The sequence below is a fragment of the Scardinius erythrophthalmus genome (genome assembly GCF_964197995.2).
Source record: "Scardinius erythrophthalmus genome assembly, chromosome: 1".
Classification (NCBI taxonomy): Eukaryota; Metazoa; Chordata; class Actinopteri; order Cypriniformes; family Leuciscidae; genus Scardinius; species Scardinius erythrophthalmus.
The window spans coordinates 41,113,272-41,139,179 of record NC_138221.1 but is presented as its reverse complement, the minus strand read 5'-3'; the positions used below and the strand labels follow the sequence as shown (position 1 = coordinate 41,139,179).

General features: G+C 37.0%; 3 protein-coding genes across 5 annotated transcripts in view; 1 reads left to right on the top strand and 2 right to left on the bottom strand.

The window, feature by feature from the left end:
• The window catches only part of LOC308700840 (syntaxin-binding protein 4), a gene marked incomplete at its 5' end in the record, with an annotated part of 65,124 nt that extends 52,917 nt beyond the window's left edge, over positions 1-12,207 (top strand). For all 3 annotated transcript variants that reach the window (XM_081382654.1, XM_081382653.1, XM_081382655.1), the window contains 11 exons: positions 1,451-1,539; positions 3,340-3,436; positions 4,863-4,990; positions 5,371-5,463; positions 7,692-7,757; positions 7,964-8,152; positions 9,131-9,247; positions 9,356-9,405; positions 9,487-9,617; positions 9,832-9,889; positions 10,869-12,207. In XM_081382654.1, the coding sequence (XP_081238780.1) occupies positions 1,451-1,539; positions 3,340-3,436; positions 4,863-4,990; positions 5,371-5,463; positions 7,692-7,757; positions 7,964-8,152; positions 9,131-9,247; positions 9,356-9,405; positions 9,487-9,617; positions 9,832-9,889; positions 10,869-10,932 (1,082 nt within the window). In that variant the 3' untranslated portion in view covers positions 10,933-12,207. The remainder of the gene's footprint in view (positions 1-1,450; positions 1,540-3,339; positions 3,437-4,862; positions 4,991-5,370; positions 5,464-7,691; positions 7,758-7,963; positions 8,153-9,130; positions 9,248-9,355; positions 9,406-9,486; positions 9,618-9,831; positions 9,890-10,868) is intronic.
• An 833-nt stretch (positions 12,208-13,040) lies between these two features.
• rrn3 (RRN3 homolog, RNA polymerase I transcription factor) lies at positions 13,041-21,075 on the bottom strand. The gene is made up of 18 exons (XM_081371950.1): positions 20,960-21,075; positions 20,622-20,740; positions 20,473-20,529; positions 20,071-20,160; positions 19,856-19,985; positions 19,699-19,758; positions 18,425-18,488; positions 18,279-18,348; positions 18,081-18,179; positions 17,874-17,966; positions 17,230-17,359; positions 16,508-16,638; positions 16,298-16,428; positions 15,886-16,070; positions 14,498-14,606; positions 14,255-14,407; positions 14,076-14,163; positions 13,041-13,699 (listed from the first exon to the last, which is right to left on the bottom strand). The coding sequence occupies exons 2-18, from the start codon at positions 20,715-20,717 to the stop codon at positions 13,547-13,549; spliced, it is 1,839 nt and encodes a 612-aa protein (XP_081228076.1). The 5' UTR covers positions 20,718-20,740; positions 20,960-21,075; the 3' UTR covers positions 13,041-13,546.
• A 2,349-nt stretch (positions 21,076-23,424) lies between these two features.
• LOC308687637 (transmembrane protein 238) lies at positions 23,425-24,929 on the bottom strand. The gene is made up of 2 exons (XM_081360321.1): positions 24,323-24,929; positions 23,425-23,668 (listed from the first exon to the last, which is right to left on the bottom strand). Exon 1 carries the CDS (start codon positions 24,808-24,810, stop codon positions 24,343-24,345), a length of 468 nt encoding a protein of 155 aa, XP_081216447.1. The 5' UTR covers positions 24,811-24,929; the 3' UTR covers positions 23,425-23,668; positions 24,323-24,342.
• Between the last annotated feature and the right edge of the window lie 979 nt (positions 24,930-25,908).

Genomic DNA, 25,908 nt, shown 5'->3' with positions numbered 1-25,908 from the left:
AAGTGTATAGTGCTTAATTACCCATTTATCCAGACTAGCTGAAAAAATCTTAGAAGAATAATGGGCACTGTAATCCTGCAAAAGCCCTTCTGCGAGTCCTTCCTGGAAAGGAAGACTGATTGTGCTCAGACTCAGACACATGCTTATCTTCATTCATTGTCATTCTTTAATAATTGTGATTTGTAGAGATGTGGAGAATGTTATAGAATTCTGCTATCCAATGGAAACTGATGTTTACAACTGGTTTGCACCTAACATAAAGGCTGACTGTTATTTAGTTAAATTAATGTACTACACTAGGCTAAACATGAAACTATTTGAAAGTTGATTTAAGTGCTTATGTTGTCAAATTTTGAGCTTGGACAGTGGATAGTTGAATTTCTGATGCCACCCATATCACTTGAAACCTGTATCACTTGACGAATTTTTGGAAGAATATCTAGGCTGCTCTGTCCCAAAGTGATTGGGTACTGTCAAGAAGTGAAAATGCAAAAAAGCACCAAAAAGCATCATAACAGTTGTCTAAATTAATCATATGCTATATCCCAAGTCTTCCAAAGTCATATAATAGCTTTCTGTGATAATCTTCCCCTCCATGATGCTCTGAAATGGACTACAAAAGTGACAAAATGTGATTTGTGTTAGGACCCCAAATCTAATGTTGCCATATGTAGTTTGAGAGTACTTAGGAAAATGGTGCTCAAGTTAAATGGTCAGTTTTATTGTAGTTTTTTGTGATTTTTGAGCTTGATAGCTCACCATTCACTTTCATGATAAGGAAAACTGGCCAGAGAATTCACCTTTTGTAATTTCTCTGTATGTAAGAAAGGAATTGATATGCATTTGAACAACATTTGGGTGATTTGACAGAATTCATATTTAGATTAACTATCCCTTTGATTAATAGTTACGCTACAAACATATTTGGCTATCCACATGCTTGCAATTCCGGTGGAACATTCGTAGAAGCACCATTAATCTGGATTGTTTTAGTTGTCCTGGATTGTGTACAATCAGTTCCACCTGTTAAATCCACTCCCCCTGTCCGAGCTCCCTGCTGTGCGTGTTGGTCCTGAATTACCAGCATTGAACCTGTCTGAGTCTGCGTGAGTCTGACGTGTCTGAGCTCAACCTGTCAGTCATGAGCGTCAGAAGGCAGCTAAATCCCCTGCGTTGCTTAACAATACACACGCCACTGAAAGCACTGGCATTAAAACCTCTCTTTCTCTATCGCTATCTCTCTCGCCCCCTAGATTCAAATCCCTCACACAGTTCATAATCTTTATTGTATTAATATAATACCCATTCATTTGTTCTCCTACCTAGACAATGAAAAAAACACATTAAGGCCATGTTTTCCAAAGCAGCTAACTAGCTCTCACCACTAAATGCTGTAATGTGAGTATGACTCTTAAAGTTGGTGTTTTTTACGTCCCTTTTCCCCCCTCAGCCTCCACCGCACAGAGACCAGCCACTGTTTCCAAACCCAAGATCTCGCTGGACCCCCACATACGGCTCAAATCAGAGAAGCTTGATCTGGTAAGCCTGGGTTTACACAAACAGTGATTTTCAACCTTCTTTTTATTGTTACAATGTAAATGAACAATGTATACTCATTCTCCATGTTACCTGGACCAAGAAATTCACATTTATTTGTCATCAAAAGTATTTTGACAATTCCAAGGCTTTCGTGAAAACTACAGATTACACTCCCGCCCACGGACAGTCAGATCAACAGAGGGTTATTATAAAACAGTTATTGTAAGGTTAATGTATTATCACTAAAAATTATATCGTGCTTTGCCTACTCTTTAACCAGCGTTATGGTAAAAATGGTCCACTATGGCTACAGCTTTTGCACCTGTATGCTGTGGTGGGTAGGGCAGAACTGACAGAAGGCCATTTCTTTCAGTTTCGCCCCCTCCATTTGGCATAAAACAGTTTTCTTGGCCAAATGTTGACTACGTTTGGGTAGGATGTTTTTTTTTTTTTATAATTTAGGGATAAATGTTTTATTAATATAAATGTATGAGCGCAAATGTAATTCTCTTTATATATATATTTTTGCATTATTCATGACTGCAATGACATTATGCTTGTACCTGTACTTTTAGTAATGATTGGGAAAATGTGGTGAATTTAAAGGGTTAATCCCCCATTGGAATCTGTACGATTGACTTCAAAAGGAGCCTGTATCTCAGTGCAAAGTAACTGACAGAGTGCTTATGTAGATAACCTCTAGTATCTCAGTGTCACTTTCCTCATAGATATCTGTCTCTGCTCTTTGTTATGGTGCAGTTGTTTAGCAGAGATTTAATTTAATCCTTCTGATCCTGGGGCTGACCCTAATCTACCGGCCCATTAATAGGATTAGGTCTCAATGGACGAGAGCACTTAAATGTGGACTAAAGGCACAATGCACACTATGTTAAGTGTTGCACGAACAGGTATTTGACATGGTGCAAAGTTTTCTGTGACTTTATACTGTTCATTGCACTGTCCATCACGTTTTTCAAGCAGATATTTTATCTGGTACAGGACAGTTTTCTTGCCATTGGTGGTTGAACCGTATATATCTTATTTTTGTGGTAGTATCAGATTGTTGGTTCGACCTTAATCTGATTAGCCTTATTAATGCCTTTTGAACTCTTATGGACCATAAGCCTGGATTTATTGTACGCCACTGACTTGACCTCTGTTACCACACTGCCATCTTGTGTATGTAGCAGTAGCATGACTCTTTTCAAGCTTGACTAGATACTATACAGTTGAAATCATAGTTATCTGTCAACTCTTAAAATATACTATACTAAATATTTAAGGTTCAGTGTTCATAGTTATTTTTCCTTTTTTGTTTTTATAGTTTTTTCGGTAACACTTTACAGTAAGGTTCATTAGTTAACATTAGTTAATGTATTACTAACAATGAGCAATCCATTTGTTACAGTATTTATTAATGTTAGTTAATAAAAATACTGCTATTCATTGTTTGTTCATGTTAGTTCACAGTGCATTTACTAATGTTAACAAATACAACCTTTGATTTTAATAACGTATTAGTAAATGCTGAAATTAATATTAACTAAGATTAATAAATGCTGAAGAAGTATTGTTCATTCTTAGTTCATCATAACTAAGGTAGTTAACTAATGTTAACTAATGAACCTTATTGTGAAGCGTTACCGTTTTTTCTTCTTTTTTTAAAGAAACATTTCGCACTCGTTTTGTAGTCAATTAATAAAATATTGGAAAATTGAAGTGAATAAATTAAAAGAATTTGTAGCACAGGCTTGTAGCACTATAATGATGAAGGTTTTTGACCATTTGATCATTTTGCAGGCTCTGTCGTACCTGGGTCTGGATTTAACAGAAGAGATGAGACGGCAGCTCAGAGAGAGTCTCACTACAGACCCTCAGGGAACGGTCTCATATGGAGGTATAGACACATTCTTAACATGATCCTCAGTCTGTCAACTACTGTAGATGCAGGAAATTTTCCTCATTTTCACAATCATTTTGATGTGGACTTATATCCCCATATTCATCACATATTTCAATATTGGAGATGAATCCGAAACAGGGGTCAGCAACCCTTTTGATCTGAGGTGCCATTTTTTATATTTCCTCACTTTTGAATCACCAGTATGAGCACATGAGACCCACTTGATAGGCAGTTTACTTGCACTGTTCACTGTTAGAGTGTTAGGCTTCCATAGTGCTTATAACTAAATTAAACAGGTTGCATGATGAAGAAAAAAGGATTACTGCAGTTTATCGGAAAAAAATCTGTAGTTTAGCACGCAATGCGTTGGATTTCAACATTACTGAAATAACTGAAAAAAAAACATTTAATATTAATCTCTCTCGTATTCATCTTTGGATGCCAATGATTACTGGTTCGGCTTGCGTGCCTAAGATAAGGTTACCATCCTCCTGAAATAACCACAGGAAATAATCACATTTTGACATGAACGGAAATACCCCTTTTGAAAAGGGAATCACATTCCGTATTTGGATATTGGGCTTGAGTTTGTGCTCTGAAACACTTAGAATGGGTTTTTAGAGACAGATTGTCAGGGAAAAAAAAATTGGGTTCAGTACAAACTTAGACAGCTAAGTATATTTCCAGGCTGCTCTTGACAGGGAGTTACGCTTCACTCCTGAACTCCTCAGCAGGAAGATGTCACCTCGGCAAATCCTGATCAAAGTGTGTGTGGTGGAGCAAGAGTTCTGCCTGTTTTCTTGTACTTCAGCTGTGCACTTACAGCAAGGGCACCTGAACATAAATATTCCCTCTAGATGCTCTTTCTCCTATTATGAGGAACAATCTGGATATATTTAGCTGAGTGACAGGAGAAGAGACTATATGGCACCCACTTTTCTGTTTAGAAAGCAAATGTTGACCTGAAATCACATTTTCAAATCTACACTCAGACTGGTTAAAAGTTTCGAATAACTGCATTTATTTGATCAAACGCACAGTAATATTGTTAATATTACTACAATTTAAAATAATTTCTATTTTAAAATGTAATTTGTTCTTGTTATTTTCTTTTTCTTTTGTTATATCTTACTTTCCAAATTTTTGAAAGGTTGTGTATCACAGTTTTCACAAACATATAAAGCAGCACAAATCATCATATTAGAATGATTTCTGAAGGATCATGTGACACTGAATATCTGACAATGAGTAATGATGCTGAAAATTTAGCTTTTTAGCTGTTTTTACTGTATTTTTGATCAAATAAATGCAGCCTCTGAGTTCTTAATGATTTTGATACTGTAATTGTTATAATCTAAATTTCTATATTTCTAGTGTACTTCTTGGCTATTTCTAAATATGCCTCTGTTTCCTTAATAAGACTTTGTGGAAGCCACCCGCAGTGTGTATCAAGAGAAGCTGGAGGAGGCGGGACTGGGACAGGGACCCTTTATGTTCTCGTATCAGGAAGCAGCTAGTTTGATGGACACCTCTGCCTTTCATTCCCCTGTAAGTAGACCCGCAGGATTTAGTATCGGAGTGCTTGACTTTGATTTGGGCTAAACTTCGGCACAATCCTCAGAGCACCTCCTCACATTTGAGACTTCACTTTCTCCTGAAGCTGAGCATGTCGGGAGATTTACTCAGGGATCTTAAAGGAGCTTTTCTCCCGCTCAGAAAAATTATCAAAGCTGTCTTTTGAAGCTCTTAAACGCTTCGATTGTCAGAGTTTGCCTGTTTTGTGGCCTTGTGCCTTTGGATTTGTCTCACATAGATGTATGAGCACTGAATTGGTACTGGTTTTATTGTTTTTTTTAACTTTCAGATCCCAGAGGTAGGGTCACACACTTATGAAAGAGTTGTTTTAACAGTGTCACTCTCTCTTTCAGACCTATGAGTCAGAGTGCAGCTACAGCAGTGAGGAGCTGGAGGAGTTTCAGACGGAAGTCAAACAACTCCAGCTGCAAATGAAACAACTCAAGGTGAGTACTGAAATAAACAGAGGTAGCTAGATTGTGTTGCTTCCTTCAATCAATATATAAGTATAGGACTATAATTGCTGACTGCAGGGTCCAAAATGAACATTCGCTAAGTGCCAAATTCAAGTCAAAATTAGCTTTAGTGAGTAAATAAACCAACAATTGTCCAGTAAATTAATTAGTCAAATTGTAAGAATGATAGTCTTGACCAGAGGTGGACAGTAACAAAGTACACTTAAGTACACTTTTTGAGTATCTGTACTTTACTTGAGTATTATTTTTTCTGGAAACTTTTTACTTTAACTTCACTACATTTGAAAGACAAATATCGTACTTTTTACTCCACTACAAATCTGTCAAGGTCCTTAAATAGAAAGTAACATCAGTCAGTGTTGATGAGATATTGATTGAAAATAAAAGTCGTGTTGACGTCAGAACCCGACTGATATTGGTTTCTGACGTCAACCCGATTTTCATTTGCAACCACAATACAACGTCTGTCCAACGTTGGAGATCAACGTCAATCTGACATTGGATTCTGACATAAACCTGATTTTCATTTTCAACGTTGAGTTTGGTTTTCTAAATGCAAATTTTGTCACTTTTTTGGAGCACACTAGCTTATAGATAACAGTAAGGCTAACATATTCATACTAAAAGCCAAAAAAATTTAAATAGGGCACTATTTGAGGGAACAGCCATTTGGGTGTCCGAAACCATTGTGGACATTATTGAGTGCACTTATTCAATCTCACATTCAATCCCACTACTGGAACTGTGTTTTGGAAATACATTTGATATTGATATGAGGGTAGGCAGGCATAGATTCAGAGGCATACGGTACTTTAAGTATTACATACAACAATGCAACAATAATAAAACAATGCATTGACATTTACTTTTTACTTTTGATACTTAATTACTTTTAAAAACGAGTACTTCTGTACTTTTACTTAAAAATAGGTCTTTACAACTTTTACTTGTAACGGAGTAATATTTGACCAGTAGCATCTGTACTTTCACTCAAGTAAGGAAGTTGTGTACTTCGTCCACCTCTGGTCTTGACTGATTCACTTAAGAAACACCTGTCGCAGCTCGTACAACTTTTCCCTCAGTGGAAAACCTACCATCATGTTTAACTCCATGTTTCAACACGTGGAATAGTCCTCACCAAAACCCACAAAATAACAACAAAAAATATATAGAATATGGAATAAATAGAATAGACAGAAAATAAATAGTAAAAAGAAAAAAAAAAGAAAAATTATGGAAGCTCATTTTCGCCAATAAGAAAAAAAGACTCATGCTTTGGTAAATAATAATTATGACATACTAAGTCATAATTATGATAGACTAAATCATAATAATGAGAGAAAAGTCATAATTATGACATAAAAAGTTGAAATTGACCTAAGTCAGAATTTTGACAAATGGAATTTGAGATAAAGTCCAAATTATGACATACAAAGTCAAAATTGATTTAAAATTTTAAAAAAATGATGACAGTTGAAATTGACAGAAAATCTAAATGATGCTTGAATGTCATAATTTCAACTTTTTGTGTCATAATTATGATATACAAAAACATGATACATTTTCTTATGTGGCAGAAATGGGCTCCCATACAAAATAAAGCTTCATAACCTATAAGAAATATTTTTAGTCAGTACATTTTGCACATTTACATTTAATTTACATTTGCATTACATTTACATTTATGCATTTAGAAGACGCTTTTATCCAAAGCGACTTACAAGAAAGGAACAAAGCAATATGTCAAGGAGTCAACACTATTCATAGAAAACAATGCCAGGTTTTCTGACAACTAAATAGAAAGAAGCTAGAGAAGAGAAGAAATGCAAAGAATATTTTGTGTGAGTGTGTAAGTTGTGCATTGTGTTAAGGGTGTGTGGGGTAGTTAATTCACACATCATTGGTGTGGCAGAAAGTTCATTTTGGATCCTGGTTGACTTTCAATCAAATTTTGCTAGACTATGAGGTCCCACACATGACATGCAAGGGGAAAAACAAGTTATTGTTGCCACAAATTAATGTATTCCCTCATTTTAGGTAAATTGTGGCCACAAATGAATAAGTTGTGGGATCAAATATCCATTGGCCACAATATCTGTTTTTCTCCCACGTGTCATGTACGAGGCTCTGTACAAGACTGAGCTGAACATTTGTGCAAAGAGCTTTTGTGACATGAACATCCCTGACATTGCTCTCAGGTGTTACTGAAAGACACAGAAGACAGTAAGAAGACTCTGGAGGAGGAACTGCAGAAGACGGCTGAGGTAAAGCCTGGAAATAAACACAACTTCTTCTATGTGACTAATCTTAAATGTCTCAAAATATGGCATCCAAATATAAAGAGGCATGAGAGCTGATTTAATATATATATAATATATTCAAATATATACTATCACAACATAAGCATCTGAACATTTGTCCACCCGTCAATTTGTGTGTTCCCTTATTTCAATGTGCGTGGATGAAACAGAAGGCCACGGCCACAGTGGAAGAGAATAAGTGTCTGAAGAGTAAGCTCCAGGTAGCAGAGGCTGTTCAGAGACAGACTAACAGTGCCGAACAAGACTACGAGCAGGTCATTCAGCTCCTGGAGGCTGAAATCAAAGATCTGAAGAACCAGGTAGCCGGAAAGAAACAGAGAGGACTTGAGGCTACCAAGGTAATTGTTCCTCTTTCATCACATCTCTTTGTTCTCTGAAACATTACTCATATAATTTATATGAAATTTACAAGATGAAAACTTGTTGGAATTAGTTGCAAGGTGATTGTTATCTAATTAAACACTGTCCAGTCCAGACAAACACTTGAAACAGTGTTATTTTAGTATTATTATAGTATTTGTTTGTGCTTTTTTGTCAGTTTTTGTCAGTTTTTTTTAAACATTTCTGTTTAGCTTTAATTTGGTTTTATTTCACTTTTAGTTTTAGTCATTTTAATACTTCAGCTAAAATTGATTGTATTTTGCGTTAGTTGCCATGCAACATTTCAGTTTTTAGTTTTTTGTCTAATAATTATATTTTATATGTATTAATTAATTTCAAGTTTAAGGTTACGTATACATGACCACAATGTACCAAAAATGGAAACGTTTTTCCTTCGCGTTTTCGCAAGTTTCACGTACAGGCGACAACGTTGTCAAAATGATCCCCGTTCTCACGGATCTGTGAAAACGACTAAAAACGCTGCATTATGCAGGCCAGTAGTTGACGATGCCAAGAAATACTACGCACCTGTGCACGTACACATTTTTCTACACAGCGGTGAATACAATTCTTTGCTGGAGAAGTGTTAATAAACTCAGTGTCTTGAGCAGCACAAACACAGTCCTGTAGTCCGCTATTGTTGTTTTGGTTGTCAAGTACTCACGCATGCCTATAGACTAAACGTAGTGTGCATGTGGATGACGTCACCGTTCTCACAAATTCATGGAGAAGATAACGATATTGTTTTCAAAAATGTGCTCTTTGAAACCTGTTTTTGAACGTTTGCATTTCAGGCCCCTAAAACGCCACTGTCGTGTAAATGAACAGCCAAAACGCATAAAAGGTTTTCTTTTTTTAGTTGGAAAACGGTGTTGTGTAAACATCCTCTTAGTTCACTTTAACAACACTGATATTAAAGGCCATTTTTTTCACAGGAGGATGTGATGGATCTGAACAGAAAGTTCAATGTCATTGACAGCCAGCTGAGAAGGTCTGAACTCACACGGAAACACCTGGAGATTTCCAACAAGAAACTCCTTGGCTTTGCCCAGGTAAAAAGAAAACCACTTTTTGACTTAAAATCAGTTGTAATCTGTTGTATTTAGGTATCAGTGGTCCTTCAAGAACATCCAAGTTTATAATTTGCACTATTTTTACAGAATGTCCACAAAGTTCTCACCAACACCAGCTTATTTGGGATTGAAAATGGGTAAGTTTCTCAAGCCAAACACATTGAAAGTTGCAGTGGTCCCCCTATCAGTGATCATGACATTTCCTTCTCATCCTAAAGGAGCGCACGGGCGTCTCCGGCGACTGACAGCCCCGACACACCTTCCCCGATCCCCGACCCCGCCTGCCAGCTCGCAGCTGAGGCCAAAGAGCTTGTGGATGGCGTCTGCTCACTTTGCACTGAGGATCACAGTAAGTGAGAAATGTGCACTAGATCATCACCAGTTCTGGGTGTCTAATCTGAGTGGCTGCTTCAAAGCTCTTTCAGTCCGACTCTGTTTGAGTGCAGTGTGGCTTCGTATGGTAGAATGGGACAGTTTCTGGACTTTTTGTTCTAATGAACTCATTTGAACTTGTGTTGTTGTCACATCTGTGTTGTCACACAAAATGTTCGGTTGTTTTGCAGCATTACCGCAGTACGTAGAGGGATGCGTTGTGACGGCCGAAGAGGACTGTGATTCAAAGTGAGTAGCCGTTATTGTGTTATGAAGCAATCAGCATTTTTCCCTTCAACTGCTGCTGTCAGCTGAGTTCAGCTCAGGCCAAATCCCACTTATCACACTGCTACTTGCCACATAAATAAGTGATTAGACACGAAATATTGACTTGCGCTGAAATATTTTATTAGCTCTTTAAACGCAAAGCTTTCACTTGGAAAGCAGTTGCTAGCGTGGCAAGTTCAAACTAGACGGGACATTTAAGGGATACGGTACAGTCATACCACTTATTACACGGTATTTCGCCACATAAATAATTATGGAGATAAGAGATATTGATCTGAGATGAAACTGTTTTAAAATCGTACCTGTTTATTATCTTATAACCCATTAATAATAAACAATATGCACCTGCAAACACACACAGATTCTGGAAATTAAAAGGCTGTAAAGACCCTTCACTTCTAGTTTTTTTTTATAGTCTTGAATTGATATGATAATAATGATATTTGATTCATACGTTATGCTAATGTATTCTGGGGGCAACATGTAATAAAAAAAAGAAGTGTAATAATGGGAGTAGTAATTGGCGACATTTTCATAATATCAAATATTTCATAGGAATATTAATATATAATCTCTTTCCCTATTCACTTGCTGTGTCTCTCAAAATGCCTGATAAACATGCTTTAAGTCCCGTTGTCCACTACAGGGGACATGTATGAAATCCCCAAAACATTTTCCTGAAATGTTGATTTGACAATTTGAAAATTAGTCTTTTTCTTCACTCAAGTCTAACAGTAAAAAAAAAAATGTTTACATTATGTAAAAGTACAACTGATGTCCAATAGTGTCAGCTCTCACCATGGAAGCTGTGTCCTCTGAAGGGAATATGACATAGGCATAAACAACATTTTTCAGATTCAGTATCATATTTACAGTAGAATATTACAGATTTACGTAATACCACACATGATCTACAATCATGCTCTCTTTTTTCCTGTAGCCTCGTTCACTGGCCACAACCTCCTGTCCTCGGCGGTCCTGCAGTGGAGCGGAGAGGTCAGTAGAGCGTCTAGGACGGACAGACAAAACCCGGCTCATTCAGAACATCAAGGCTGAACTGAAACTATACTGTGGAAAATAAGAGACTGTGAAGTTCTGCAGTGTGGTCTGTAACTCAGTTACAGTTCATAGTTCGAGTGGAATCAGAGGCCTGCGCTCTACTGATCAAACTGATAACCATTTTTTAAAGCAGTCCATGTACTTATTTAACATGTAGCATTACTCGGTGTCATAATGTAAAGGCAGAAACCAACCAAGGGGATTGAAATCTGAAACACAAACGGCACTATTAACAGCAGAGGCGACTTTGAGACGCTCAAATGCGATTTCGAGCGTGTGCCGTGCAAAACACGAAGAGTTAGGAAGACGATCTCTTCAGAATGAGAAAGAGAGCATTCAGACGTATATCTCCCCACTGTAATGAACACACATGTGGCTGAGCAGCTGACCTCTCTTTTAGAGTTAGCTATATTATACAGTACATGTATTACATTTCATTTAGGGATTTTTGGGACAGTCCCCACTTTTCATCATTTGATATGATGCTTATTTGTATCTGTTCTGAGAAGTGCTATGACGTTTTGAAGATTTTATATTTTTGGTCCGAATCTTTTATTATGCAGACACACATAGACATGCTCGCTTCTAAGTACGTGGGCGCTTGCCGTCATAAAGCTTGTAAATCTTGCCGTCAAACCCTTCGATGTCCTCTTCATGTATTTGCCGATCGCGCCAGTCTGTGCTCGGACGCATTTGCGGTACAGGTCGGTCCAGTGTCACCCAGCATCCACCGCACTACTATCAGGTATGGTCTGTTAAGTGCTTTAGGGGGGATCCTTCGTGGCTTGCTTCTGAGATGGACGGTAACTTTGCTCCGTCTCAGTGTCCTCGTCACTGTGCTGATAGTTCTGAGGGGGATTTTGGTTGTCATGGCACTAGAATCAAGTAATGGGGGTCATATTGCAGCGTTCCACCCCGAATGCATCCATTCAGCTGAACAATGCACATGGTTCAGGTTACTGTTTTCATAAGCTCGCTGTATTCGGCTGTTTTGTCTTGGCGTGTAGGATCTACCATCACCTATATCAATGTGTAATAAGCTGGTATCATACATTTCCTGAGGATAGAGGTGTACGGTTATGGAGGTGGTTTGTTGATATTAATAACAGCACATGCTCTACAAATGCTGACATGTAGTCCTGTGATTTAACTAGATTGCATCATATGTGTGGCCTAAATATCTTTCTTGTAATGTTTTTATTAAAGTCAGAACAAATGTGTCATGTGTGTTTTTGTATATGTAGTGGAATTCTGTAGTTTTGGACACTTAAAATACTAGATGGTTTGTCTGTTATTTTGAAATCCACTCATGCTTATGTGCCAGTATACATTGTTGTGCCACAGCTGGCTCATGATAACATTTTTTAACATTTTTATTTGGCAACCAAGGGTTGCATGCGGACACAGTTTTAATGCTTGTGTAATCTGCAACAGCTTGCGTGGGTCTGCTTTTTTTAAAGATATGAATATGCACATCTGTACAGTTTCTGTTAAGGATGCATCACTGAATTTGACCTTCCAGTAACCTTTATATATATATATATATATATATATATATATATATAAAAATCACAGTTGCTGATTCTTTTTTTAAAAGATTCTTAGATGAAAAGCGAGTTCAAAAGAACCGCATTTGTAACACTATAAATGTCCTTCTCACTTTTAATCAATTTAATGCATCCTTGCTGAATTTTTTTATTTTCTTTAAAAAAAGAAATAAAATCCTGACCCTAAACTTGAACAGTAATATATATCTAGCGTAAGGATAAAAATGCAATTATTGACCTTTATATTGTATTACTCAAAATATACTAAACATTTGGATTTTTGGTGGGAGAAATTTATATATAAAAAAATTAACAGAGTAATATACCTTTAGGAAAACAGTCATTATTTACATATTTCTACCATTTTAATAAAATAGCATGACCACTTCATTATTTCATGTTAATTATTTTACAGAGTACAAATTTCAAAACTCTTGAGTGTTGCACAAACACAACATTCAGAACATATTCACTGTGCATGTGAAATTTGTACAGAACAATATGACAACAAGTCCAAAAATTCCAATAACTTTTTAACAGATAACAGAACTCCATCTTTAAATGATGGTCAGTTTCCTACAAAATATTTTGTACAAACAGACACCAATTTAGTCATACCTCAAACTTATAACATGGAAAGTGATGCCCATTTACCAATGAAACACACCACCAGTTAATTACAAACTCTCCAATCCTTTCAGAACAAGCTGAAAATTTTACTAAAAATTGCTAATTATCTCAGTGATAATTTAATTACAATAGTCTCGACTGTCAACTTGAGAACCAATGTTTCTTTCATTTTACTACTAATATAGCTAAAATATGCAACAAACACATATTTGTATCATATGATGCAGTCTTAAGGTGTAGTAGAGAGTAAAACTACTGACAAACACTGGGGTCAGTAATGCTGGTGTGTCTAGAGAAAGATCTGCGCCAACACAAGCATTCCTTGAGCGCCCCCTCGTGGCGTGAAGTCTGTGAGCAGCTGTTCACGACAGCAGTGGATCGTTCAGAAAGGCCGCTGCAGGAAAGAGATGGGGGGCGAGCCCACACTCCGCGGACTGTGCAGATTGGAGTCGTAAGAGCCCGGAGTCATGCCCATTATTGAGTCTCCATGAGGTGTTTCTCCATGCAGAAAGTCATCTTCCTCCTCCATAGACCCCTATGAGACCAGATCAAAGTGTTATTAGATATTCTCTGAGAATAGTTCATGAAAAATCTATTTGACACCCATCATTCAGTTTGTTTTAGTTTATGGAAAATTGATGTATTTTTATCCGTGCACATATTTTGTGCGCCCACGTAATCTTTAATTAAAATAACATCTCTTCTCTGATAAGGTGTTTACTGGGACAACCTGTCACTCACATGACATCACAACAACAACAACAAGCCATAACCATCTAATCAATTCCCAATGAACAAAATCAAGTCCCTCCCAGCATTTTTTTCTTGTTCGAGAAGCCATTTCACTTGTATATTTTAAGTATCCAAATGAAATCCTCTTTGTGGCCACTTTGAATGCAGGTCAGGGTCACCTTTCTCGCTTCCTTTTTGGGCACTTGAATCATACAGTCGGATGGCTCCTCCCACACCTGGTAGATTGGCTCAATGAATTTTCCAGAGCTGTTGTAAAAATGAACAAATAAATAAACAAACATCCAGTGAACTATTATTCCAGCACTGAGACAGATCGAAATGGACATGATTTTCATACCTTTTCAGGAGATATGGATCAAAGGGGAAGAAGGTATCCAGGGGGTTTGTGTTAGTGTACACAGAGTTGCCGCCCACTGAACTCCTCACCACTGGCAACAAGTGGCGGTTGTTCCGCTCAATGATGGTGTAACAGAACACGAGCTGGTACTTCCTGCCAACAGACGGGTGAAATCGCCCTCATTTGTCATGCATTCATTTCATAAAGCTTTGTTACCTGATGAACCTCTCTCTTGTGCTGTACCTGGTGATGGCTGCAAACATGTTGGTGACAGCAGGTAGACAGACCCTCAGAGGGTTGAGCTGACACATCACTATACGCTCGAGATTCAAACCCTGAAGATACGCCAACCCTGCAGAATGATCCGTGTTCACCATAAAGAAAAGCAAACACATTTGTCAAGGTCTTAGATATGTACTCTTCATATTCATGTTGATTCTTACAATTAAATATATAAACAAAACATCATGTGGTGCAAATAAAAAAGTAATAACATGCTTGTATTAATTCTACTATCATTTTATTTTTTTTTTTACAACCTGAACTGACCTTGTTTTGCTGTAAAAAATATCTGATATTTTAAGAGGCTTATTGACCTTGTCATGAGAGGGTCCTCTTTATATCACTTGCCTTTTTTTCTGCATGTTGGTTGGACCACACGAGTTTGATTTGGCAGACAAACGTCACAATGAAGCACTTTTGTTAAAATACTTTAATAAAGAAAGGACTTTGATCTTTGAGGGCGCTTTCACACTTGATTCGATTGCCTGGTCCGAACCATAGACAGTATAAGAAGTGGACAGAGCCATCTCATTGGAACTCATTTGAGACAAGTGAAGCCCATTTTTAGCGATTTTTTAGGACTTCCGTTCCTGACGCGCAGACTCAAACTGACTCGAACTGAGTTTGACGACGTAGATGTGACGTGAGCAACCTGTCTGTCTTCTAGTAGCTGTGCCGAGAGAAATCTGAATCATTCCCTTCCGAATCTTGCAGAGACTGAGAGAGTCCTGCACAGTTTAGCTCCAACCCTGATCAAACACACCTAGCTGTGAGTTTCTAGTGATCCTGAAGACATTGATTAGCTTGCTCAGGTGTGTTTGATCAGGGTTGGAGCTAAACTATGCAGGACAGTGGCCCTCTAGGACCAAGTTTGAGAAACCCTGATCCAAACGAACCAACCCCTGACGTCAGTTGAACCCGGGTGCAATCCAGGTTCTCTTTATGAAAACGATCTCTTTATGAACTTTTTGAAGCGGCAAAGTGGTAGTTGCGTAGACTGTCAATCTCTCAGATTTCATCAAAAATATCTTAATTTGTGTTCCAAAGTTGAACGAAAGTCTTATGGGTTTGGAACGAGATGAGGGTGAGTAAATTAATGACAGAATTTTCATTTTTGGGTGAACTAACCCTTTGAAGAGGCTTTTTTTCTTCATTATGTTATCAGGTTATTTTTTTACTCTACAATTTTGACTTCCTCTATTTTTACCCTCAAAATATCTAAATGAATTTGAAATTCAAAATAAATGTCATGCTTAAAAGTGGTCATGGTTTGTGCATGCAGTTTTTGATAAATTAATAAAAAAAGAAAAAAAACACTTACAAATGATTTAAACTCCACATGTACTGACCTTTCTTCAGACTGCCCTCCAGAATGACGTTGTGCCTGAAGATCAGTGTGTAAAACACAGCCTGGCAGGCTGCATAAAAGGGGCCGTGGAGATTGATGTCACAGAATGCTTTGGATCCCGTGTCCTGACTGTCAATGTAAAGGTGCAGCCAGGGAACTAACAGGTCCAGACAGGCCTTGACTGTCCTGTGGAAGAGAGAGGAAACTCTATTTTGACATGTAGGTTTCAAATTATGTTTTGACAACTAAAGGTACCCGTGTCCAATCAAACCCCTTTTCTTTCTCAGACACCAACATGGAGGCATTAATGTTTAATTCCCTAATCGAGGTAACAAACCACTGCCAAGAAAGAGGATTAAATATTGAACTCCAATGTATTAGATAAGATAAAACTGCATGATAAAGTCACTTACGACACTGGCAGAAACTTGGCTCTTGCCATGAAGCTGCCCATGTACCCAGCAGCGGCCTGTCTCAGGATGGGGGGCTGGTTGGGGCCTTGTAACAGCTTCCATAAGTGATCCAAAAAAGCTTCAGCCAAACCCTGAAAAAAAAAAAAAAAGTTTTAGATGTCTAGGTGTGCTTTTTGATTGGTTGTGAATGAGAGAGAAGTGGGACCTTACCAGATGGAAGCTGCACAGGTAGAAGATGTAGTACTGCACGTGACAGGAGGCATGAGTGGGAAGCACCACCTTATCAAACACACACACCAGGTCTCTGTACAGAGCTTTGGTTTTCTCAATATCTAAAGAGCCTAATGAGATTGGAACAAAAAAAAAGAAAAATGTTATAATATTAATGCACATATTAATAATGCATGTCATTAGTTATATATTAATGCTGGTGTATTTTAACACTCTTCTTTAAATGTATTTATATTCTGCATTGTGGCTCACACAATTACACATATATTACCATTCAAAAGTTTTGGGCTGGAGATTTTTTAATGTTTTTGTCTCCAAGTCTCTTATGCTCACCAGTACTGCATTTATTTAATCAAAAATACAGCAAACACAGTAAAATATTATTACAATTTAAAATAAGTGTTTTCTATTTAAATATATGTACTTTATTCCTGTGATGCAAAGCTGAATTTTCAGCATCATTAGTCCAGTCTTTTTTTTTTTTTTTCAGGATTCTTTGATGAATAGAAAGTTCATTTGTTTTAAACAAAAATCTTTTGTAAGATTAAAAATGCCTTTACTGACCCCAAACTTTTGAAAGGTAAAATTTCTTGTTTTCATTGCTAAAAAAAAAGGACGGAAGTTGCGATTAAACATTCTTCTTGACTAACATCCCTTAAAAAAACAACACTATTGAGTTAATAAAATGGTAATTCCCTGACCATTAACATGGCACATGTCTTTAATAAAAGCCAGCAGGACAGTCATCATTGTGTCCAGTCTCTCTGCCATGGGATGGACCATTGCAGCTCCATCAGGTGTTGAATTCAGTGGAGAGTCCTCTTCCTCATCCTGAATCAACCATATCAAAAGAGTAGATTTTTGACTATTCAAACATTAAAAGAAAGACTATGATATGAATGAGTTAGCCCATTCCCTCATACAAACCTGCTGTGTTGCTTTCAAAATAATGTATAGCCCAGAGGTCTTCAACTCTGCTCCTAGAGACCCATTGCCCTGCAAAGTTTACATCCAACCTGCTTCAGCTTGTGATTTTCAAGCGATCCTGAAGAGCTTGAGCAGCTGGTTCAGGTGTGTTTGAAGGAGCAGGGTTAAAGACCTCTGGTATAGACTACTTTTACGATAATCTTGCCTCTTTTTTAAGCGTGAAAGCTCCTGCTCACATTCACTACAAGTATAACAGTGACTACACAACATTCTTCAAGATTTCACAGAAGAAAGTCAGTCATACATGTTTAAAACGACTGAAAATGAGGTTAAGTAAATGATACATTTTCATTTCTTGGTGAACTATCACTTTAAATTAGTCTCATTGAGTGTGAGTGTTATAGTGTTTTGGACTCACCATATTGAAGAGGCACTCATCCTGCGATGCTCCACTGGCATCTTGCTGAGCTCCACTTTCCACTTCTTCAATCTCACTCCGTGGTGCACTCACCTAAATGTAAAAAAAAAGGTCATGCTTTTTTGTAAGAAAATGAATGCAAAAAATGTAAAAAGCAGCAGTCAAACATCTGCACGGATGCAAAGACATCAGTACAGTGCCGCTTACATCTAGTGTGAGCATCTTGCTGATGATGAGCTCTAAGATGTCTCTCCTCAGGTCAGGGATGTAGACCGAAACCCTCAACAGGTTGTGCACATAACACTCCTGAGTGGAAAGGTAGCACAGCCTCAGTACAATCACATTCACACATGTAATCACATTACTTTACTCAAGTACTGGATTTAAATGCTGTGAATAACTCACAAGGGTTCTGGTGGACTTCTGCACAAAAGGGAACTTGTCAGAGAGGATTGGCATCAGGAATCGACTGGTTCTGAAAGAGCGAGGCAGTTTATTAGGGACTGCTAAATATTTAAAAGAAGCTTTGGGGGATTTTGTGAGACACTTACGATGGAACATATCTCGTAATCAGCTGTAAGGCTTGATGACACTGATCAAAGGTCCTCGGCAGATCTGTGTGAATTTGAAAAGAAATAGTGAATTATGGAGTGGAGTAGAAGGGCGATTAGTGGCCCAGTGCGAGCCAGTGCTTTCAACGGGCCGGGCTGGGCTAATAGCCTTGGACCTATAGCAGCGAGCCCAAAACCATGCTGCGTTTCCACATTCGGGCCAGAAGCTCCACAGCGCTTCACTAAAACACGCCCGTAACACGCCTATCTGGAACAACGTCACACAAACCCATCATTTCACCAACAAATGGAAGTTTTTTCAGAAAACTAATCAGAAAGTAATCACTGGATATGATAAAAGTGGCCGTTTTTAAACCTAAGCATCAATGTTTTACCACAGTTTTACAATAGTAAGTGATACATTGATCATAATGAATTCATTTGTGTCAAGATTGTGAATTTTCAGTCAGAGAAACAGAGGAAGCTCCCGAAAAACCAAACTTGCTTAATTTTATGACGCATGCTGAGCTAAATATGGATATCAGACAGTCCGGTATAAAGAGACGAGACGTACTGAAAGATAAAATAAATACACAATTGTGATAGCCTATATGATTTGTCTGAATTCTTCAAGCAGTCGTATTTACCATGTTTACTATGGTAATGGTTAGCGCACATAGTCACGGGTTAAGGTTAGGTTTAGGTGTAGGTTCTGGGTTATTACCGAGTTATTGCAATTACTATAATAAGTACATAATGTGTACATGGGAAACAGGACTGTAAAATAAAGTGCTACCATAGTATTAATAAAATGGTACATCAACAAAAACAATAGTCAATAGGCCTGTCACGATCACAAATTTTGTGCTGACGATTAATTATACAAATAATTGCGATTGACGATTTAATTCTGTTTTGTTCATGTCACTTAGAGTGTAAATTATTTTTTGTAATATGTATATAACATTTTCAATAATATTAATAATATATAATGCAGTCTGATTAAACACACAAGCCTTCATTTCATATGAAGGAAGACCTTTGACAATCTTTTGTACTTTATAACAGTGTTCTTTTGATGGCATTTTTCATTATTTGGATGGAAAAATGTCATTGAAATTTAAACTGCACAACCACTGCAGTTATCTCAAATAATTGTGATTAGGTAGAATAACCACAACCATACGATTAATTAATAATCGTGACAGGTCTAATAGTCAATATCACAAATTGAATCACAAACCACAAGAAGTTATATAATGAAATGCACCAACTTTCATCTTCGTCATCAGAATCTGAAATATCCACATTTCCCTCTTGTATTCTTATTCTCTCTGGAAAAAAGGCAAAACAACAACGTGATTTAAAGTGATCTGAACAGAGTGAATGGAGTGAAGCATTATCAAGGAATAATAATAATAATAATCTTACTTGGTGCAAAATTAGAGACGACCATTCTGAGACAGGGTCTGAGATACACCGTCTGGGCCGACACTAGATTACTCAGAAAAGCCAGATATTCTTCCACGACAGCCTGACTGCGGCCGAGCCATGGCAGCTTCTGTTTGGGGAAACATGTCATATGTTACAGCTAAAGTGATCTGACTGTATTTGATTCACATTTGACATATTGCGGTTTCACTCACCAAAACAACATATATTAATTGCTCATGATCCTTTCCAAGTTGAGTGACACAAACCCTGAATTCCTGCAACCAGCTGATAATTTGAGCATCCTACAATGAGAAATATAACAATGAGAAAGCAAATTTCAAATGTGCATTTAAAAATTCCAACACCAATCATTTGTGCTTACTAAATTAGGATTTGTATACATCATTTTGATTCAGACAGGCTCGAGAGAATAAATAAAAGAATATCAAACTGAACATCACTTTAACTTGAAATTGCTTATTAATAACTGATGAACTTTGCAACACTGCCACTATTATTGACCTGAAAGGAGTCAACATTGACCTAAACTAAAACGAGGTGAACACAATACTGAGCATGGGAACTCTGAAATATCCATTAAAAGCTATACTTGCCTTAATATCAGGATCTGAGAGTTGATGTTTGATCAGTTCATAGTCACTTGAGTCGCCCTGTAGACGTCACATCAGACATGTCAGGGCATGTTTCACAGACACTGATATGTATTAGCATTATATTGTATTTATAATCTGGCCCTACTCGCCTGTTGTAGTTTAGCTAAAGTGTTGGCAACATTGCCTCCAAAACGCACAGTTTTCATCGGAGGTGAATTGAGGAAATCTCTGCCAGGACATTCCATTATTTATCGCAAAAACTCTTAATCTGAGAACACAAAACATCAACGACACATGACAACAAAATCCACTTCACAATTCATTCAGTAAACTATAACCGCTGCCTCCATGTAACGTTACACATGGTAATGGTAAAGATAATCAATAATAAGACAAACGCTGTATGAAGATTCTAAGCATCTTTAAAGACTGCGCCTAGTTATTAAAACGACTACACCACGCGAGTCAATAGATCACAATAACTTACCAAAAATAAAACGTTTGTTCAAAACAAGCTATAAATAAAGCCGGCATTATAGGTGAAATATCGAAATAATCACATGCGCAACCATGCCGAGCTCTTCTTTTTCTGACTTTAATGGCGGTTGGCAAACCAGGTTTGGTGCATTTCCGCCACCTACTGGGGTGGAGTCAGTGAGAAGCGTTGAAGGAAAATAAATAAATAAAAATAAAAATGACCATTCTCCTACTCAAATGTGTTTTCTTAAAATATTCTTATAAAGCAGTAGTCGCTTTTCAGCAAGTTCTTTAAACCAGCACACTTTAGAAGATCATGTTCGACAGTTTGTAATCCATATGCTGCTGCACAATCCTGTATTGTTTAGGCTACCAGTTTTAAAAAGTGATCGATTCAAAGTTGTGTGTCCAATACTAAGAATAGACATTCCAGACTGATGAATTCTTAACGGAGTCTGAAGATATATGAAGAACATATCCTATGTTCTATATATTTTACATTTTTCAGACTTATAAGGGATAAAGAATCAGAACAGATTGAACGAGGCAAATGTAGGCTACCTCTTCCAAGTTCCACCCATTGAAGGGCCAATTGAATATCAATTCTGAGGAGTAAACAGATAAGAAATTAGATGTTCTTTCACCTATTTTAAAGTCCAGCTGTGATTCAGGATATTTTGAGCCATTAGTATATATTTGAGTAGCTACTCTTGATGTAAATATTGTTTCACCAACAAATCTTCAGAAATCTTTCTCTGAGGGTCATTTATTTCTTCCAGTAAGTGTAGATTGACCAACGGCATTGGACATAGCTGATATTGCCAACATCGGACTAATTTCATTAGAAATTATATATTTCATTATACTGGCTACTTGTGAATATTCATATTCCCAACAGTTCATAAAAAAAATCTTTAACAATGGTGACTATTTTTGTGTCCTTTTACTGATATCCAGTAAACCATTTTCAATTGTTGCCACCAAAGGCATTTCTCCCATTTCCATCTGTAAGGGCGCGGCTACTGGTGATAAAAAAAGCCCCACAGCAAATTCTTAAAGCCTGTGATTGTATACTTCCCACCTTTTTTATCTGTGATGCTGATGCAGAAGAATAAACAATGCATAGGTTTTATAGATCTTAATACTGCACTATATATTCTTATTGATGAGGTCCGGTTAGCTCCCCAATCTCTCCCAGCCAAGCATCGGAGCATACTAGTTCCCTTCCTTCATTTATTTACTATATTTTGAATATGTAATCCAAATGATGCCTTTGAGTCCATCCATGTTCCTAAGAACTTGATTTCTGAAACTTGTTCTAAAACCTGTTTGTACAACCTAAGACTTATTAAAAAATCTTTTTTTTTTCTTTCTTGAAAAACATACTACATGAGTTTTGTTTATAAAGAATCTGAATCCCCAGATGTTAGCCCATGCCGAGCTCTGCACACCCGGAAGCTCTCATACAGCTGTAATATTGTTATTACGGAAGTAGCCTGGCCCTGTTCAGTTCAGTTGTGATCTAGAAATGAAAGTTCTGCCACCTAGTGGTTTGAAGTGTGATAACTCGATAAATGCTCCCTCTGTATCCTCATTAGCTGTTAGAAAGAACTGAGACAGTACATAGATATAAAATGGTGTGTCGCATTTTAGTCTGGCATATTATAACGTGTTATCATTGACTTGCATGTGAAACCTATAAAACCTATAAAAAATAAATAAAACAAATTACTGACACATTTCTCAAAATGTCTTCTATGTTCCACAGAAGAAAGAAAGTCATATTAAGGTTTGAAACGACATGAAAGTGAGTAAATAATGACATTTTAGGGGTGACCTATTCCTTAATATTGTATTTTTTTTTGTGTGTGTGTACAATTTGTGTGAGATCTAACAATAATTGGTGGACCTCTTACTGAAGACCCCTGACATATAGGTTTGAAAACTGTCGCACTTAAAAGCTACAAAATATAATTCTTCGGAAGATTCACTCAAGATTTCAATATTAACCCACGGTTTCACAGACAAGGCTTAAGTTAGTCACAGACTAAAATGCATGTTTGCACTGGCATATCTTAAAATTGTCAAAGTTTAGGAAGAAATACAACAAAGTTTAGGAATAAATCACCTTTCTCAATAAACATAATGTCAAGATTGAGAAATAAAGCTGTAAATCCACCTGAAAGCTGAACGTACGTAAATATCTAGTAAACTGTTGTGAAAAAGAGAGGCCCGTCGTTGAGTTAACGATCAAATTGCCTGCCGCCCATCTGCTTCATTTACACCTGCTGATTCTAAATTGGTATGAGCAAACAAAGATAAGAGCGGAAGCAAACCTAATAACACTTCTCACTGTCCAAAGGTTGTATACAGTACAGATGTATGAGATTCAATAAAAGCAGGAGACTAGAAAAGGTCTGGATTTCAATCATATGTTGGTTGAAACCTTTAGATCCAGATACAAAATACACAATTAAATGTAGGAAAGTACACAATTGTATTTCTTTTGTCATACAGCCATTTTTTTTTTGTCAGTGCATAATCTCAGTGTATAGTACAAAGTACAAAACACAAAATCAGTCAAATCAACAAATAATACAAAATGCCATTCAATTGTAAACATTTTCAATAAAAGTAAAAAAAAAAATGATTGTTTCAACAGGAGAGAAAAACCAAACTCTGCTTCAATGCCATATGGTTGAATATCCTCTTCTGTAACCTGTCAAAATAAAAAAAGAAAATGTTAAAGCATTTTCATTTTTATTTAAAAAGTCTCTCTCTTGTTTGTTCTATATTATTTTCACTTACAGTCTACCAATATATTTATCCTCGCTGAACCCACTTAAATACAAAATACTTTTTTTGTGCTTTTATAAATTTTTCATACACAATTTTTAAATACTTTGCTTTGCTATTTTATTCATTTATATATTATTTTATTGTCCTTCATTCTTTACAACATTTGCAGTCACACTCAAATAAATAAGTCTTCATATCGTGCAGAAAGAATATGAATAAAGTCTTAAACATGCAAATAAATCTGTCATATTTTTCATTGCAGGTCTCCACTGTTGAACTGAGCTATTGTTGGTTTCATGGTTAATGTTTAACAGAGTGATATGCCCTTACTTATGATGCAAATACTTCCTCAAAGTCATTTCTTTAACGTTTTCTATGCCATGTCCAATTTTCATACCATGCCAATTATTAAATCAAGAATAAGGGATGACACATTCATAAAACATTTACAAACACTGTGAGTATAGCTTAAAACAATTAATTTCAACAAAGAATTGATAAACTGGTGAAGTTGGTCTATTATGTCTATTATTGATAGAATGCAGACAACCAAACGTAATTAAAGTGTATTAACCTGTAGCTATTCCTGATGGTTCATATGACCTGTGTTTCTGTCACGGCCGCAGACACAGTGCTCACATTATCCTGAGAGGTCATTGCAAAAGCCACTGGTACTTGACCGCCTTCTCTTCTGTGCTTTGCTTGACGGGGAGCTGACCCTTGACCTCGGGTTCCCTCATTTCTCCTGAAAGAGTTTCTGATTCCGCTCGAGAGGCGACTGGAGAACCTCCTGACAACCCCTGCCAAACCTCTGCCCTTCTTCAGCAAACCCACATCATCCTCAAGCTCCTCGGGGGGCACCTCAATATTACCCGTGTACCAGAAAACCCACCAGATGAGACTCAGGAAAATGATGATGGCGCCTGCATATATCAAAAAGTCATAGTAAAACAAATCTCCAAACACGCCAAGCAATAAAATGATGAGTCCAAATACGTCGAAAGCCACCGCGAGCCAGAACGCGCAAGAGCAGCGCCCGAGACCGCCCGGCGCTGCCTCCATCTCCAAGCTGTTTTTATAGTTATTTCGGTCGTTTGGGACTGTTCGGTCGTAACAGCCGTCTAAATGAAGCGTTTGGAAGGATTTTAAAGTGTTTTCGTTTGTTTCATAGGTAAGCAGCGCGAAGGAAGGAGCTTTCTGTTACAACTTCACCTGGAAGGGAGTGGCATAGACCGGTGGGTGCGTCTTAACTAAACAGGCACAGACTCACCTAGACACGAGCCCGGTGCTGCCCCGAGTGTACGACACAACACTCCTCCATATAGACGACTGTCTTCAGGTATGGAAACACTTTCAAGTAGGCGTACTATAGTAAAGTATCTGAATCCTTCTCTGATCTTTTTTGGATGGCAGTGGTGTTTTTTTTTGTTTTTTTTTTTAAGATACCAGATTTTTTGTCAAATGTTATTATATAGGCTATTAACCATTTATAATATGATTATATTTGATATACTAATAAAATAATAATACAATTTTTTTATTATTATAAATAATTCTAAAGTACTACAACAATGTGAAAAGTTTCAGAATCTTTCTGCCATTTAGTTTAATCTCTTTGATTTGTTTAACATTTGTGTGTTTATTCATTTATTTATTTTTTATAGTTGAGGTTATACCAATTGCTTGTCAAAAAGCATCATACTTCATGAGCCTGGTGGCAACATGATCAACTTAGGCTCCAGATGCTTTTGGGAAATGCATCCCAGGACTGTTTTGCTGTGCCCAGACAGCTATAATAAATGCTTTAAAAAATCCAGAAACATACTCACATTTAGAAACATAGAAATTTAAATGTTTAGAAACATAAACAGATTTAACACGTTTAGAAATAGGGAAAAAAATTCTGTAATCCTTCATTTTAAATAAAATATCCTTTCAAAGTCCTGAGCAGTGTTGGAGAATGTTACTTTTTAAAGTAATGCATTACAATATTGCGTTCCCTAAAAAAGAAACTAACCGGGTTATTTAGTTAGCCTATACTTTTTAGGCAAAGTTGCAAAGTAATGCGCTTTTGCGTTACTTTTTCTCATCTGGGCTGGGCTTGCTTGATTGTCTTTCTAATAACAAAAAAAGTTAATTTTTTTGGCAAAAAGGCCCTTT

Excerpts from the sequence above, each read along its gene's own strand:
- rrn3 (XM_081371950.1), bottom strand. The coding sequence starts at position 20,717 with ATGGAATGTCCTGGCAGAGATTTCCTCAATTCACCTCCGATGAAAACT. Across the intron at positions 16,429-16,507 it reads ACCTGTGCAGCTTCCATCTG|GGTTTGGCTGAAGCTTTTTT; the intron begins GTAAGGTCCCAC and ends TTTTTTTTTCAG. Across the intron at positions 14,607-15,885 it reads GGAGGGCAGTCTGAAGAAAG|GGTTGGCGTATCTTCAGGGT; the intron begins GTCAGTACATGT and ends ATCATTCTGCAG.
- LOC308687637 (XM_081360321.1), bottom strand. The coding sequence starts at position 24,810 with ATGGAGGCAGCGCCGGGCGGTCTCGGGCGCTGCTCTTGCGCGTTCTGG.